The sequence below is a fragment of the Nycticebus coucang genome, chromosome 5 (assembly GCF_027406575.1).
Source record: "Nycticebus coucang isolate mNycCou1 chromosome 5, mNycCou1.pri, whole genome shotgun sequence".
Taxonomy (NCBI): Eukaryota; Metazoa; Chordata; class Mammalia; order Primates; family Lorisidae; genus Nycticebus; species Nycticebus coucang.
The window spans coordinates 98,341,382-98,359,546 of record NC_069784.1 but is presented as its reverse complement, the minus strand read 5'-3'; the positions used below and the strand labels follow the sequence as shown (position 1 = coordinate 98,359,546).

The following is an 18,165-nucleotide window of genomic DNA, read 5'->3' as shown; positions in this document are numbered from 1 at the left end:
TTTTTCGGCTTGGCTATTGGAATATATAAAGGCTACAGATTTATGGGTGTTGATTTTGTAGCCTGAGACATTGCTGTATTCCTTGATCACTTCTGAAAGTTTTGTAGTAGAATCCCTAGTGTTTTCCAGATATATGATCATATCATCTGCGAAGAGTGAAAGTTTGGTCTCTTCTGACCCTAGGTGGATACCCTTGATTGCCTTTTCTTCCCTAATTGCAATGGCTAAAACTTCCATTACAATGTTAAAGAGCAATGGAGACAATGGGCAACCTTGTCTGGTTCCTGATCTAAGTGGAAATGATTTCAATTTGACTCCATTCAATATGATATTGGCTGTGGGTTTGCTATAGATGGCCTCTATTAGTTTAAGAAATGTCCCTTCTATACCAATTTTCTTAAGTGTTCTGATCATGAAGGGATGCTGGATATTATCAAAAGCTTTTTCTGCATCAATTGAAAGAATCATATGATCCTCATATTTTAGTTTGTTTATGTGCTGAATTACATTTATAGATTTACATATATTGAACCAGCCTTGAGACCCTGGGATAAATCCCACTTTGTCATGGTGTATAATTTTTTTTGATGTGTTGTTGGATTCTGTTTGTTAGGATCTTATTGAGTATTTTTGTATCAATATTCATTAGAGATATTGGTCTATAATTTTCTTTTTTTTTTTTTTTATTGTTGGGGATTCATTGAGGGTACAATAAGCCAGTTACACTGATTGCAATTGTTAGGTAAAGTCCCTCTTGCAATCGTGTCTTGCCCCCATAAAATGTGACACACACTAAGGCCCCACCCTCCTCCCTCCATCCCTCTTTCTGCTTCCCCCCCCATAACCTTAATTGTCATTAATTGTCCTCATATCAAGATTGAGTACATAGGATTCATGCTTCTCCATTTTTGTGATGCTTTACTAAGAATAATGTCTTCCACTTCCATCCAGGTTAATACGAAGGATGTAAAGTCTCCATTTTTTTTAATGGCTGAATAGTATTCCATGGTATACATATACCACAGCTTGTTAATCCATTCCTGGGTTGGTGGGCATTTAGGCTGTTTCCACATTTTGGCAATGGTAAATTGAGCTGCCATAAAGAGTCTAGTACAAGTGTCCTTATGATAAAAGGATTTTTTTCCTTCTGGGTAGATGCCCAGTAATGGGATTGCAGGATCGAATGGGAGGTCTAGCTTGAGTGCTTTGAGGTTTCTCCATACTTCCTTCCAGAAAGGTTGTACTAGTTTGCAGTCCCACCAGCAGTGTAAAAGTGTTCCCTTCTCTCCACATCCACGCCAGCATCTGCAGTTTTGAGATTTTGTGATGTGGGCCATTCTCACTGGGGTTAGATGATATCTCAGGGTTGTTTTGATTTGCATTTCTCTAATATATAGAGATGATGAACATTTTTTCATGTGTTTGTTAGCCATTCGTCTGTCGTCTTTAGAGAAAGTTCTATTCATGTCTCTTGCCCATTGATATAAGGGATTGTTGGCTTTTTTCATGTGGATTAATTTGAGTTCTCTATAGATCCTGGTTATCAAGCTTTTGTCTGATTGAAAATATGCAAATATCCTTTCCCATTGTGTAGGTTGTCTCTTTGCTTTGGTTATTGTCTCCTTAGCTGTACAGAAGCTTTTCAGTTTAATGAAGTCCCATTTGTTTATTTTTGTTGTTGTTGCCATTGTCATGGCAGTCTTCTTCATGAAGTCTTCCCCCAGGCCAATATCTTCCAGTGTTTTTCCTATGCTTTCTTTGAGGATTTTTATTGTTTCATGCCTTAAATTTAAGTCCTTTATCCATCTTGAATCAATTTTTGTGAGTGGGGAAAGGTGTGGGTCCAGTTTCAGTCTTTTACATGTAGACATCCAGTTCTCCCAACACCATTTATTGAATAGGGAGTCTTTCCCCCAAGGTAAGTTCTTGTTTGGTTTATCAAAGATTAGGTGGTTGTAAGATGTTAGTTTCATTTCTTGGTGTTCAATTCGATTCCAAGTGTCTATGTCTCTGTTTTTGTGCCAGTACCATGCTGTCTTGAGCACTATGGCTTTGTAGTACAGACTAAAATCTGGTATGCTGATGCCCCCAGCTTTATTTTTGTTACTAAGAACTGCCTTAGCTATACGGGGTTTTTTCCGGTTCCATACAAAACGCAGAATCATTTTTTCCAAATCTTGAAAGTACGATGTAGGTACTTTGATAGGAATGGCATGAATAGGTAGATTGCTTTGGGAAGTATAGACATTTTAACAATGTTGATTCTTCCCATCCATGAGCATGGTATGTTCTTCCATTTGTTAATGTCCTCTGCTAATTCCTTTCTGAGGAGTTCATAGTTTTCTTTATAGAGGTCCTTCACCTCCTTCGTTAGGTATATTCCTAGGTATTTCATTTTCTTTGAAACTATGGTGAAGGGAGTTGTGTCCTTAATTAGCTTCTCATCTTGACTGTTATTGGTGTATACAAAGGCTACTGACTTGTGGACATTGATTTTATATCCTGAAACATTACTGTATTTTCTGATGACTTCTAGGAGTCTTGTGGTTGACTCTTTGGGGTTCTCTAAGTATAAGATCATGTCGTCAGCAAAGAGGGAGAGTTTGACCTCCTCTGCTCCCATTTGGATTCCCTTTATTTCCTTGTCTTGCCTAATTGTATTGGCTAGAACTTCCAGCACTATGTTGAATAGTAAAGGTGACAGAGGACAACCTTGTCTGGTTCCAGTTCTAAGAGGAAAAGCTTTCAGTTTTACTCCATTCAGTAAAATATTGGCTGTGGGTTTGTCATAGATAGCTTCAATCAGTTTTAGAAATGTGCCACCTATGCCTATACTCTTCAGTGTTCTAATTAGAAAAGGATGCTGGATTTTATCAAATGCTTTTTCTGCATCTATTGAGAGGATCATGTGATCTTTATTTTTGCCTCTGTTAATATGGTGGATAACGTTTATGGACTTGCGTATGTTAAACCAGCCTTGCATCCCTGGGATGAAGCCTACTTGATCATGATGAATGACTTTTTTGATGATAAGCTGTAATCTATTGGCTAGGATTTTGTTGAGAATTTTTCCATCTATATTCATGAGTGAGATTGGTCTGAAGTTCTCCTTTTTGCTTGGGTCTTTTCCTGGTTTTGGTATGAGGGTGATGTTTGCTTCATAGAATGTGTTGGGGAAGATTCCTTCTTCCTCAATTTTTTGGAATAATTTCTGCAGTACAGGAATAAGCTCTTCCTTGAAGGTTTGATAGAATTCTGGAGTGAAGCCATCTGGACCAGGGCATTTTTTAGTTGGAAGCTTTTTTATTGTTTCTTTGATCTCAGTGCTTGAAATTGGTCTGTTCAGGAGGTCTATTTCTTCCTGGCTAAGTCTAGGGAGAGGGTGTGATTCCAAATATTGATCCATTTCCTTCACATTGTCAAATTTCTGGGCATAGAGTTTCTGGTAGTATTCAGAGATGATCTCTTGTATCTCTGTGGGATCAGTTGTTATTTCCCCTTTATCGTTTCTGATTGAGGTTATTAGAGATTTTACTTTTCTATTTCTAGTTAGTCTGGCCAATGGTTTATCTATTTTATTTATTTTTTCAAAAAACCAACTCCTTGTTTCATTAATTTTCTGAATGATTCTTTTGTTTTCAATTTCATTGATCTCTGATTTGATTTTGGATATTTCTTTTCTTCTACTGGGTTTAGGCTTAGATTGTTCTTCTTTTTCCAATTCCATAAGATCTCTTGTGAGATTGTTGATGTGCTCTCTTTCTGTTTTTCGAATGTAGGCATCTACAGCGATGAATTTTCCTCTCAAAACTGCTTTTGCAGTATCCCACAGGTTTTGGTAGCTTGTGTCTTCATTGTTGTTATGCTCAAGGAAGTTAATGATTTCCTGTTTTATTTCTTCCTTCACCCATCTGTTATTCAACAGAAGATTGTTTAATTTCCATGCCTTTGGGTGGGGTTGAGCATTTTTGTTAGAGTTGAGTTCCATCTTTAGTGCCTTATGGTCTGAAAAGATACAAGGTAAAATTTCAATTCTGTTGATTCTGTTGATATTTGTTTTGTGTCCCAGGATATGATCAATTTTGGAGAATGTTCCATGGGGTGATGAGAAGAATGTATATTCTTTATCTTTGGGGTGGAGTGTTCTATATACGTCTATCAAGCATAGTTGGTCTAGGGTCTCATTTAAATCTCTTACATCTTTGTTTAATTTCTGTTTAGAGGATGTGTCCAGCTCTGTAAGAGGTGTGTTAAAGTCCCCTGTTATGATGGTATTATCAGATATCATATTGCTCAGACTGAGTAAGGTCTGCTTCAAGAATCTGGGAGCATTTAAATTGGGTGCATAAATATTTAGAATTGAAATGTCTTCTTGTTGTAGTTTTCCCTTGACCAATATAAAGTGACCATCTTTGTCTTTTTTGACTTTAGTTGCTTTAAATCCACATGTATCTGAAAATAAGATTGCAACTCCTCTTTTCTTCTGAATTCCATTTGCCTGAAAAATTGTCTTCCAACCCTTGACTCGGAGCTTTAATTTGTCTTTTGAAGCCAGGTGTGTTTCTTGGGTCTATAATTTTCTTTTCTTGTTGGGTCTTTCCCTGGTTTAGGGATCAAGGTGATATTTGCTTCGTAGCAAGTGTAGGGTAGTATTCCTTCTTTTTCTATATTTTGGAAGAGGTTTAGTAATATAGGTACTAGTTCTTCTTTAAAGGTTTGGTAGAATTCTGATGTAAAGCCATCTGGTCCTGGGCTTTTCTTTTTAGGGAGATTTTGTATAGTTGATGCTATTTCAGAACTTGATATAGGCCTGTTCAACAATTCCACTTTGTTCTGGCTAAGTCTGGTAGGTGGCATACTTCTCGGTATTGTTCTATTTCTTTCAGATTATCATATTTCTGAGAGTAAAATTTCTTGTAATATTTGTTAAGGATTTTTGAATTTCTGAGGGATCTGTTCTTATTTCATCTTTACCATTTCTGATTCATGAAATTAGAGATTTTACTCTTTTTTTCCTCATTATGTTTGCCAAAGGTTTATCTATTTTATTGATCTTTTCTAAAAACCAACTTTTGGATTTATTGATCTGTTGTGTAAATCTTTTATTTTCAATTTCATTTAATTGTGCTCTGATTTTGGTTATTTCTTTTGTTCTGCTGGGTCTGGGGTTGAAGTGTTCTTCCTTCTCCAGTTGCTTGAGATGTCCCATTAAGTTATTAACTTCCTCTCTTTCCATTTTCTTGAGGAAGGCTTTCAGTGCTATAAATTTCCCTCATAGGAATGCCTTTGCAGTATCCCAGAGGTTCTGATAGTTCGTGTCTTTATTGTTGTTCTGTTCCAAAAATTTGGTAATTTCCTTCTTAATCTCATCTATAACCCATCTATCATTCAGTGTAAGGTTATTTAGCTTCCATGTTTTTGTATGGGTAGGCAGATTCCTGCTGTTACTGAGTTCAACTTTTATTTCATGATGTTCTGAGAAGATGCAAGGAATAATTTCTATTTTATTAAATTTGCTGAGGTTAGATTTGTGGCCCAGGATGTGGTCGATTTTGGAGTATGTTCCGTGGGCTGATGAGGAGAATGTGTTTTCAGTTTTCTTGGGATGAAATGTTAACATGTCTGTAAAGTAGATTTCTGTTACATCCAGATGTTGAATGGTTAAGTTTAAATCTAAAATTTCTTTGCTTAGCTTCTTTTTGGAGGGTCTATCCAGCACTGCTAAAGGGGTGTTAAAATCTCCAACTACTACAGAATTAGAGGTAATCGCGTTGCTCATGTCTGTTAGAGTTTCTCTTATAAATTGAGGTGCATTATGGTTGGGTGTATAAATACTAAAAATTGAAATCTCATCATATTGAGTATTACATTTAATAAATATGAAGTTTCCATCCTTATCCTTCCTTATTTTGGTTGGTTTAAAGCCTATTGCATCTGCACATAGGATTGGAACGCCTGCTTTTTCCTGCTTTCCATTTGCCTGGAGTATTGATGACCATCCCTTCACCTTGAGTCTATATTTGTCTTTTAATGTAAGGTGAGATTCTTGTATGCAGTAGATATCTGGCTGGAGTTTTTGCATCCAGTCAGCCAACCTGTGCCTCTTTAGAGGAGAATTTATACCTTTCACATTCATTGAGAATATTGATAAGCCTTTCCAGAGTCCGGTGGACATTTTGGATTCTTTTGCGGCTGTGAAAGTTTGAATTTGATCAAAATTTTCTGGGTGGGTTTACTTTTATGGTGGAGGATTATGCTGGTCTTTATGGAGGATAGGTCTGAGAATATCCTGGAGAGCTGGTTTAGTTATGGCAAATTTCTTCTACATGTGAATGTCATTAAAGTATTTAATTTCTTCATCATAAATGAAACTCATTGTGGCTGGGTACAGGATCCTGGATTGAAAGTTATTTTGTTTTAGGAGATTATAAGTCAATGACCATCCTCTTCTAGCTTGAAAGGTTTTAACAGAGAGATCTGCAGTTATTCTAATGTTATTCCCCTTGTAGGTAATGACTTTCTTTCGTCTGGCTGCTTTCAGACTTTTCTCCTTCATATTAACTTTAGTGAAATTGATTATGATGTGTCTGGGGGATGTGTTATTTGGGTTGAGTCATGCTGGAGTTCCGAAACCGTCTGCTATCTGAATTTCAGAATCTCTGGGCATGTCTGGAAAGTTCTCTGTCATAATCTCATGGACAAGAGACTCTGTGCCTTGTGAAGCCACTTCATTGCTTATAAGACGAATATTGGTTGTCTTCGAATTATCCCAGAGCTCTCTGAGAGGGTGATCTGTTTTTGCCTTCCATTTCTCTTCCTCTTTGAGAGTTTGGGAGTTTTCGTAAGCTTTGTCTTCAATGTCAGAAATCCTTTCTTCTGCTTGCTCCATTCTGTTACTGAGGGATTCTACTGTGTTTGTCGGATCTTTGAGGGCTGCAACTTCTTTTCTCAATGTGTCAAAATCTTTGGTCATTTGGTCTTTGAATTTGTTGAATTCTTGAGACATCTTTTGGGTTACTGCTTGGAATTCTGATTCGATCTTATTTGCTATCCAGATTCTGAATTCGATTTTTGATATCTCAGCTATTTGTTTGTGCATAGGATCTTGTGCTGTGTCTGTCCCATTGTTCCTTGGGGGAGTTAATCTACTCTGATTATTCATATTGCCAGAGTATTTCCATTGATTTTGCCTCATGATTGTTTTTCACCATTGCCTCTGGCCGTCCTCAGAGTTGGGGAGGTGTCTCTCCAAGATTAGACCCCAGCGGGATCACTCTGTTGTTGTGGATGTTTGTAGGGAGTGACACTGTGTAGCTCCTCTGGGGCTGCCCCAGCCAGGGAGTTCTGGTTGTGAGAGCAGCTCCGGAGTGTGACACACCTGCATCCAGCAACAGGACAGGGTGTGGTGCACACATTTCTGGGAGTGCCTGATGCCCAGTGACTTTGGCACAGAAGTCGTAAGGCTCCAGAAGTCTCTGGCCAGGAGAAGGTCTCTGTGCAGTGGCAGGGAGGGTTCTGGAGGGCACCTGGCTACCTGAGTCCCTGGCCAGACGAGCAGGCTGGTGTGGAGGCAGGGTCAGTATAGGAGGGAGGACGTGAGATTTTGCGCCTCCCGGAGTTCCTGGTCTGTGTGTGCAGAGGCCCGCCGGTTGCTGGTTGTGGGTTGCAGCGCCACTCGTGTATGGAAGTCCGGGCAGGGGCGGGTCACGGGTTGCTGCGCAGCTGTTCTGGAGGTCCATGTGGGCCCTGATAGCAGGTCGTGGCGCAGCTCTTCTGGAGGTTGGGGCAGGTGCCTATCGCGTGTCACTGTGTAGCTCTTCCAAAGGTCCAGGCAGGCCTATGTCTTCATTGCATTGTTGAGAAATTGCATCATGCATTATTGAATTATCTTCTAACTTGGTACTTTACAAATTCAGCAGTGGCCTTTCTTCATGCTGTGGCATAACTCTCAGCTTCTCCTCTGCTTTCTCTTTTTCTTTCTGTTATTTCCATCCTGTTGCTTGTAAACTCAGTAAATTATTTTTGATCATTAGAATCATAGGTTTTGAAAGAAATGCAAAGCTTTAGTTGAAATGGGATCATAATTTCAGAAGATATTTTTGTTTTTTATTTTGTTTTGTTTTGATACTTGAGAAGGAATCATGGTTTAAGTTTATAGCTTCTTTCAGGATGTCCTTAGTGTATATGAGAATTTTCAAGTGTCTGCCCTATGAACATGACTTTGTTTCAGAAGTGACTAATTGGGTTGAAAGTGAATTCTGTCCATATAGAAGACATGGGGAATCCCTTTGTCTTTTGGAAAGAAGCATGTGAATGCCAGAACTGCCCTGAAAGCTCTTTCAATATGGCCAGATTCTAGTAGATATTTGGGTATATTTTTGCTTAGTGAAAAGACTATCATGTAACATTAAAGAGAACCTGGATTAATATCTTCAGAATTGAAAAGGTCTCTAAAAATTTATCAGCCATTCCTTCCATTAAGTATAGACATTCTTTTAATGCTTTCAAAATTAAGTTACTTGCTCTGTGCTTAAAAAAATCGGTCTAAATTTTTTCATGAGTAACATTGAGTACACAGCATTGATTGTGTTTTTGGCTTCCTCTTTCCCCACAGTATTTAGTGTAGTACTACAGGTATTAATGCTGTTTTATCTTATTCAAGCTATTTTTATTACATTCCAAGGAAACTACCCCAGAGTGTACACTTATGTAGAGAGGGTGAGTTTAGGATAACAATCACCTATTACTCTTGCATGGTAGGAACTTGGATGAGGAATTTACTATTTATTTACTTTCTACCAAGCACTCTTTGAAACTCATTTTCTGTTACCTCTGGTAAACAGAATAATGGCCATCTCAAAGATGTTTTAATCCCTGAAACCTGTGAATATGTTACTGTACATGGCAAAAGAGATTTTGGTGATATGATTAAGGTAAGGCTTTTCACATGGGTAGAATATTCTGGATTATCCGGGTAGGCCCAGTGTAATCACAACAGTGAATTCTATTTTGGACCTGTTAAGTTTGAGATGCCCATTAGACTTCCAAATGGAATGTTGAGAAGTTAAGTAGATATATAACTCAAGAGATCCAGCGACAGAACAAATGTATATGTTGTTATGACATATTTAAAGACAAGGAACTTGGTGAGAACACCTCAGGACAGCATACAGTGAAGAGCATGTGGTCTCTAATAGGGGTGAGAATGTGAGTTCTGATAGCTGTGTAAGTTGGAGCAGTCATTTAACCTCTTTGGTTTTAATGTTTTTCAATTTTTCAGAGTCATTGTGAGTTGTGATAGCATCAGACTTGTTTCATAAGATACCTAACAAGTGGTAGCTATATTATTGTCATCTTTGTTAATTTTAGGTGACTTTTTAGATATTTTGTTTATTTAAATTGCCATTGGTGGGAAAAAGACCCCTTCTTTTTCTAAAAATGCTTATGGCCTACCTGCTATAAACATTTGTCTAGATGGAAGTTTTACTTCAGGAATTTTTTCACCAAAGAACTATGAAGAAATGCTGAGGAAAAGTACAGGGAAAAGGAAGAGAAAGAGGGCGGCACCTGTGGCTCAACAGAGTAGGGTGTTGGCCCCATATGCCGGGGGTGGCGGGTTCAAACCCAGCCCCTGCCAAAAACTGCAAAAACAACAACAACAAAAAAAAAAAAAAAAAAAAAGGAAGGGAAAGAAAAAGAACATACAGCACGGTGGTTATTTCTAGGGTACTTTGTGGCCTTTTTACTTATTTTGTTTTTTGTTTTATCTTTCTGTTTCATTCATCTCATATTTCTAAGTAGGTAATATTTTGGCTTTATGTCTTGAGTTTTACAATGTTCTGTACAGTCCAGTTGTTCAGCAAATAATAATAGTTTCATATACACAAAGGTAAATTGTTCTACCTTCAGTTTTCATTTAAAAGTCTTGGGAAACAAAAATCCTAAGTTCCTGCCAAATCAAAATAGATCATCTTCTCTTGTCTAGAGTGAGTTGTGTGTTTAGAATTATATTAAAAAATAATTTATAGCAATACTTCTAAAAGCCTTCTAAGTAAGTGAATGTTCTTTCAATTGTGTTACAGAGTTACAAATTTTGTCAAGGAAAATTACAATTGATTTTAGACCAGTTGGATGCTGGGCAACCTAAAGAGGTAAGTTTAAAGGATGGCTGTCAAGTTCAGTCAGATGTCATATATCTAAAATGTATTGTATTACAATCACTAGCAGTTGGGCTGTTTCTCTTGAGGTTAGACCTTTGTTATTATGGGCAATTCTGGACTAGATCCCTGCTAAACTTTTTGGTCTTGAAATAAAAGGTCATGGTGTAAGGGAGGCTTTCCTTGGAGAATTGTCATGGTTTGTAAAAAGAAACTTTTATTTCTGGCTTCCATTTTGAAGGGATAAAGTTATGTGCAATTGTCCCCCAAACTGTTTCTTCACTGTTTTTGCATGCAATGTTTTAGTGATTTCTTAGGGCAAAATATTTTTTTTATTCTTTTTGTACTTATAGAAAATGAGAGCAGTTTTCTAAAAATTGTTTTTAATAAAAAATAAAAATCATGTATATTTATCATGTACAATTTGTCTTGATATATATATACAATGAGGAACAGCCAACTTGGACTAATTAAAGTATATGTTATATCATATACTTAACTATTTTTGTGGTGAGAACATTTAAAATCTACCTTCCTAGCAATTTTCAAGACTGTAATACATTATTATTAACATATTCACCAGGTTGTATAAGACATCTCTTGAGCTTATTCCTCCTATCTAACTGAAATTTTACATCCTTTGACCAGTATCTCCCCATGTGACAATTTGTATTTACTAAAAAAAGGACTTTTAAAGAAGCCATTGTATTGAATTATGTCTGTTAATATTTTAAAAGAGTGTACAGAACTGATGATGAAGAATTCATCTGAAAGTCTGATAAGACTTTTGTGTATATCTTACTATGTGGTCTCAATTTTTGAAAATTTTTTTTCAAACTTTCATTTTAAATTAAATGAATAGTTTAATTTCATGCTAAAATTTTCTAAAAAGCTATAAGAAAAATTTTTTCTCTCAGCATTTTGCATTCTGATACATTTTCTGAGTTCACATTAAATATGTTTTAAAAGATAATAGAAATGAGATTTGACTTTTATATGGTAAAAATCCTGTTATCTTCAGTTTAAATGGATTATTTGGAAATCTATACTTACTCAGAAACCTTTATTCTGCTTCTGAAAGCAGTAATTTCTTTTCTTTTCTTTTTTTTTTTGAGGCAGAGTTTCACTCTGTTGCCTCTGGCTAGAGTGCTGTGGCATTATAGCTCACAGCAACCTCAAATCCCTGGGCTCAAGCAGTCTTCTTGCTTCAGCCTCCAAAGTAGCTGATACTACAGGTATGCACTACCATGCCCAATGAGTTTTTTCTATTTTTAGTAGCATCTGGATCTCCTTTTGCTCAGGCTGGTCTGGAACTCCTGAGTTCAAGTGATTTGCCCACCTCGGTCTTCCACAGAGCTAGGGTTACAGGCCTGAGCCACTGTGTTTGTCCCTACAAGCAGTAAATTCTTAATGCGATTTTGTCCAAAAAATAAACTGAGAAGGAAAAGTGACTTGACACTGTAAATGAATTTTTCATTTTTAAAACTCCATATTCTCCCTAATGCCTATCATGAAGTTTTATTTAGGAGTTCTTTCATGTGAATACGATAGGCCTTTTCAAATACGTGAATATCTTGTCACTTTTGTCTTGTTTTTTTTTTTTTTTTGTTTGTTTGTTTTTGTAGAGACAGAGTCTCACTTTATGGCCCTCGGTAGAGTGCCGTGGCATCACACAGCTCACAGCAACCTCCAACTCCTGGGCTTAAGCGATTCTCTTGCCTCAGACTCCTGAGTAGCTGGGACTACAGGCGCCCACCACAACGCCCAGCTATTGTCACTTTTGTCTTACGTTTGACACTCTGATTCAGAGTGTCTGGCTTTTGAGATCTGGCTCCTGTGGCCTCTCCTGATGCCTCACCTTTCAGTTGCTAGGTGTCAGTTGTTGCAGCTGGGAAATGACCAGATTTTGAGGATCAGGCTGGAATGAGTGTGTTATTGCTCACTAGTTGGAGATTGAGTGGGGTAGAGGCTTTAGTCCATTCATCATAGGAGCAAAGATATTCTCTACTACATTGCCTCAGGTCAGACTATTTTCAGTAAATTCTGATTGGATTTTGAGGACTGATTAAGAAATATGCTTTGTGTGAAAACACAGAAATTCAATTTTGCTTCCCACTACTGAATGACTTTTCTACTTCAGTAGTTAGAAAGTCCGAAAATATAGTATAGCAGAAAAAGCAAGTTCAAACTAATTATTTTGTGAGAATTGTTCATGTACCTTGGAATGGGAATGCTTGACCAGAGGCATATCTGGGTGATGTTTTGAAGGTTAGGCCCTCAGATTATAGGACTGCCAATGGGGACCTCCTAGAAAGGGGAGGGTCCATAGGACAAACCACTGGAAAATGTTGCCTTGATGGTCTCGGGCCAGGCCCCATCCTTCCTCCTATTCCATGTAGACATGAGATCTAGAGTCTGCTAGTACATTTATATTTTTGCTTTACATAAAAAAGAAACTTATTTTTTTCCTCTGTTTAGCCTTTAGTTTAAAAGATGAGCTCTCAGGAGTTGCTTTATAAAAGGGTATGAAATAAGCTGGGTATGGTGGCGCACACCTGTAATCCTAGCACTCTGGGAGGCCAAGGCAGGTGGATTTCCTGAGCTCGGGGTTTGAGACCAGCCTGAGCAAAAGTGATACCCTGTCTCTAAAACAAGCTAGGTGTTGTGTGTGTGGGGGGGTGTCTCTAGTCCCAGCCACTGGGGAGGCTGAGACAAGAGGACCACTTGAGCCCAAGAGTTTAAGGTTGCTGTGAGCTATGATGCCATGACACTCTATCCCTGGCCACAGAGTGAGACTCTGTCTCAGAAAAACAAAACAAAACAAAAATATTTAAAAAAAAGGGTATGTAATAAATGGTTCTTTATAATAACAGTTATCTAGACGCTGCCTTTTTTTTTTTTTTGTTTTTGTAGACACAGAGTCTCACTGTATGGCCTTCGGTAGAGTGCCATGGCCTCACACAGCTCACAGCAACCTCCAACTCCTGGGCTTAAGCGATTCTTTTGCCTCAGCCTCCTGAGTAGCTGGGACTACAGGCGCCTGCCACAACGCCTGGCTATTTTTTGGTTGTAGTTCAGCCGGGGCCGGGTTTGAACCCGCCACCCTTGGTATATGGGGCCGGCGCCTTACCAACTGAGCCACAGGCGCCGGCCAACTCTGCCTTTTTAATAGTTTGTTAAATAGTGTTTTGAAGAACTGGTATTCCAGTGGCTGAGTATTAATACAAATATTTTAAAAAAATAATTGTAGGTGAGATATGAAGCCTTGCAAACGTTATGTTCAGCTCCACCATCTGATGTCCTGAACTGTGAAAACTGGACGACTCTCTGTGAAAAACTGACAATGTCTCTTTCAGATCCTGATCCTGTATTTAGTGTAAGGAAATGCTTATATAAATTTTAGAAATAATTTCTCATTTCCAACTGTTCTAGAAATAAAATATGATAGTTTTCTTTAATATTAGCTCAAATGTTTATGGAACTTGAGTTTTACCTTTTTGGGTTGTCAAAATTTTCTTTAAAGGAATTAACTTACTATTTCATGATTAGATTCAAACCGTGGTCAATATTTCTTCATCGCCAAATAATTGACTGTTACCTTGTGTACTTTGTTTTATCTTACAAAGAGATACCTAAATATTTGTGTCATTGTATGAGTTAATAAAAATACTTTAAGAGAATTCATGATACACAGAATTTTAACTTAAAAATAATGAATTAAGATTTATTTAAAAGGTTCATAAACATTTTGCTCATGCTAAATTTAAATGTTGACTTAGAGATAATTGCTTAAAGACAAGAGTTAGATCACTGTTGAGCTAAGAGTTTAGAAAATAGTTTGAGATGAATTATAAAGCAAGTACAGAGCCTCCATCATTGACCACTTAAGTTTACCTAATTTTCATAGGATGGATATGCACCACATGTACATATCAGTATATTAGCCCTGGTTCCTTTATGTTAACTGCTTTTGTATGTTTACCAGTTTGTTACAGTCCCCTGCGTGTTCAACTAACTGAGGCTCTATTATATAGAAAATTTCTAAAATTATGAAATTGTGAAGTAGAAAAGATAGGATTTATGTAAAAAATGATTCGCATAAACTTTTCATGATAGAAATTAAGGTCATGTTATCAACAAGTGGCAATAATTCTATATATAGTGTCTAAGATGTGAATGGAAAAAAACCCACACTTTGACTGTATCCAAGCATCACATTAAAATAGAATTTTTTAAAGCAATCTTTTGTTCCTAATAAGTAAGGGCAGAAAATTTTTGCCCTTAAGATTGAAATTTTTGCCCTTAAGATTGAAATAGTGTTTTTCTTAGAATTTAAGGCATTAGCTCAGTAGTTACATTTTGCTTTTTGTTCGATAAATATGCATTGAATACTTATAATGTACATCATTGAAGTTTAGATGTTGGGAACATACCATGAACAAGACAGAAAAAAAGTCTTTGCTGTTGTAGAACTTAGATTCTGGTAGAAGAAAGGACAGTAAACACATAGTTATAGAAAAATATAAGCTATCTCTATCTGTTTGTCTGTTTTTAAATCACATACCATTCTCAGTGAAGATAATAATTGTACTCATACCTAGAAATGGTTTGGGAACAGCTATTTGTTTATCTTATACTTGGGTGTAGTTCAATCTTATTAACACCAGAGGGTATTGTAGACTTCTGTAAAAAGGCAATGATCCAAAAACTTGAAGGGGATAAAAGATATTTCAGGGTCTCCTTTAACGTTTCAAGACTAGTAAGAAAGGTAATTGTAAATTTCTCCATTTTTTTCCCCCTTAAGAAAGACAAAATAGTGGCTGAATAAATTTCCTTTATTTTAGGAATTATTTTAATAACTTTATAAAAGGTGATGTTCCCAATGGGTCTGAATAAGTTGCTATATTTAGCTATTATAGATTATTATGCAGCAAAGGATGGTTTTATTAAATTAATAAAATTGAAAATTAGAACCAGTCTTTATAGAAGATAAATAGTAATAGAATTAGTCATTTAGAAGTAGAAAACAGGCATGAAGTTCTTTTCGTTTTCATTTATGTTTGATCCAAATTATTTTTGAGTTTGATTCTGTTTCTTGTCCGGTATGGAAAGACTCTTACATGTAACTGAGTGAAGCCTGTAGTGGCTGACAAATATGACAAATACTTATCAATTGCTACAACTATAAAAATAGACCTTCCAAAGTAATTAATATCCTGTGTTCTGGCAGTAATTTCTTGGGGTTGTTAGAAGATATCTAGAGTCACTTGGGAACTATTTTTTGTAAACAGATTATGGGGAGTTAAGCCTGTTTACGCCAGGTTAGAAAATTTCAAGCAACTTTGTTTTTTTTTTTTTTTTTTTTAGTAGAAAGTTGGATTTTGCTATTAGAATTAATATCAGTTAGGATTTAATATCTTAGCACAATATTGAAGTTGGTATAATTAAGATAATAATAGCTACTATTATTTAAGTACCTACTACTGACAGGCACTCTTCAAGCTAGATGTTACCTCATTTATTTCATTTACCTTGGGATAGTTTCCTCTTTAGTTTTAATAATGCAAAATTTTAAAAATATTATGTGTATTTTTGTTGGGAATAGGCAAAATTATTAGAAAGAATCCTAAATGTCTAATTACTGAAACTACCCGTGTAAACAATTAAAAAAGACAAATCTAGGATTTGTAATTTTTTTTAAAATTTTGTATAGCCTACTCTGTTCCTTTATTTGACACCTTTACATTGTACCTTCTTCTGTCAAACCTCCCCTCTCCCACTCCGGGCCAGTATCTGCATTTTCTGTTACCAGATTTTGCAACAATATATTTCAATAATTATTTTATTCATTATTAGATTTGGTTGATTTTATTTTTTGCTGACCAACATAAGAACGTACCTTTTAAAAAATAAGTATATTCCTACTTAGGTTACTGAATAGTTTATTTTTTAAGCGTTTATTTCATTTTATGAGATTTACTGTGTGAAAAATATTTCATCTCTTTTATTCTTATGAGACTCTTATATGTGGATCTTCTGTCTCATTTCCATAGGACCGAATTTTAAAATTCTATGCACAGACATTTACACTTTCACCATTACATATGACCAAGGAAATTTATACAAGCTTAGGTATGTTTATTAAATCATTTTTACGTCTTTTTTTTCTCTTTTGTACGCACTTAAGAAAAATGGAGAAGAAATAACTCTTTTTAGAAAGCACTATAAATGATTGATATAACACTTTTGTGTTTTTACTTTTTCTTTTTAGCTAAATATTTGGAGTCATACTTTCTTTCTAGAGAAAATCATATTCCTACTCTTTCAGCTGGTGTAGACATAACTAATCCTAATGTGACCCGCTTACTTAAAAAGGTATTTATTTGCTAGAATATGCTTTTATTTTCGTTTAAGTAGTTTTATATTTAAATGTTCTAATTTTCTGAGAGCCATTGTATACTGCTTTTTAGATTCGTCTTCTAAATGAATATCAAAAAGAGGCTCCATCTTTCTGGATTCGTCACCCAGAGAAGTAAGGAATGTTACTGTGTTAATGTTTATGCCAACATTAAACACAGGAGTGTTGCTGCCCCATATACATTTCACAGAGAAGGAGTATAGACAATCTTAATTGACTTACATAATTAGGGAAGGGTTTAGTTTTAATTTTTTTCAAGCTTGTTCTGTTTTGTATTTAGCTAAGTGAATGGCTCTATACAAGTACCTTTTTATACTATCTATCACAACAAAGTAAAAGAGGATGTTGTAGCCTTAGTTGGTCTTTGGTACTTTGGAAAGGTTTCTTAAATGTTATTTAAAGTTTTTCTTTTTAATAAAGCTTGTAAGAGCATTTTGAATCTAAAAGAAAAGTTAAATTTGGAGATCCAGTGTTTGAGTAGAAAGAACATAAGTTTTAAAACAGTAAAATTGAGTATGAATCTCACCTCTGCCGTTTACTGAAATATAAAAAATTGTTTCTGGAGATTATATATTAATTTATGATTCTATAAATATAAAGCATATCACAGATAAAGCATATATGTGTGTATGTGTGTGTTTGTGTATAAATGTTTATATAAGATAGCATATTTTTTTCTAAAATCATTTTTTTTCTCCAAACTTTAAGGTATATGGAAGAAATTGTGGAGAGTACTTTGTCCTTGTTATCAGTTAATCATAATCAAAGCCATCATGTTTCACAAAAGATTTTGGATCCAATCTACTTTTTTGCCTTAGTTGACACCAAAGCTGTGTGGTTCAAAAAGTGGATGGTAAGTTATACCTTTCAAAGCATTGCTATATTATTTTGAAGAATAACTGAGGTTTGAGTGTTTATTGAGTTCTAATTGTTTTTACATGTGTTAACTCATTTAATTCTTAAACATATGTATGAGGTAGGTGGTATTAATACCTCATCTTTTCTAAGTAGTAACTGAGGCATAGAGAAGCTAACTTGCCCAAGATTGTTTACCTTGTAAGTGGCAGAGACAGAAGAGAATTTTAATTGGTAATTCATTTGAATCTAGGTAATAAGCTCAATGACCTATCCAATGTGATTTTTCTTTAGTTCGAGAATTTCAAAAATTTTAAGCATATGTGGCAGTCCATAAGGATTCAATACTCATTTTTCTTGGGTTTAGGAGATATGCCTAAAAGCATTTCCTCATTTGCCTCCCTCCTGAACTAGAAATTTGGGAAATGTGTTTAATGCCTGAATCTGGCAATTTCCTCTGAAGTTCACGGCTGTTCTGGAACTGAAATTAATGTTAGGAATAGAATATCTTTATGCTATTAACCTCCTTTAACCACTGGTGAATAAGACTGGTTTGGGGTAGCAGCAGTCGGGGCAGGGCTGCTTTTGTATTCACATTTTTTTTCTCTCTCAATCCCTCTGTACTGTATTTGTTGCAGTGGAGGAGAGGGGCTGGGATGTGCTCACTTCCTGCTCAGCACCAAGTGGATGTTATTTAGCTGATGGCACCTTTTACCTTTTGCTGTCTAAACCGTA

The 18,165-nt window shown here is 36.0% G+C and overlaps 1 protein-coding gene across 1 annotated transcript in view; it reads left to right on the top strand.

The window, feature by feature from the left end:
• Positions 1–18,165, top strand: part of TBC1D32 (TBC1 domain family member 32) — a 270,218-nt gene that overhangs the window by 24,063 nt on the left and 227,990 nt on the right. The window contains exons 4-9 of the mRNA XM_053592345.1: positions 10,083–10,151; positions 13,408–13,533; positions 16,211–16,289; positions 16,429–16,532; positions 16,628–16,689; positions 17,284–17,428. Coding sequence (XP_053448320.1) covers positions 10,083–10,151; positions 13,408–13,533; positions 16,211–16,289; positions 16,429–16,532; positions 16,628–16,689; positions 17,284–17,428 — 585 coding nt within the window. The remainder of the gene's footprint in view (positions 1–10,082; positions 10,152–13,407; positions 13,534–16,210; positions 16,290–16,428; positions 16,533–16,627; positions 16,690–17,283; positions 17,429–18,165) is intronic.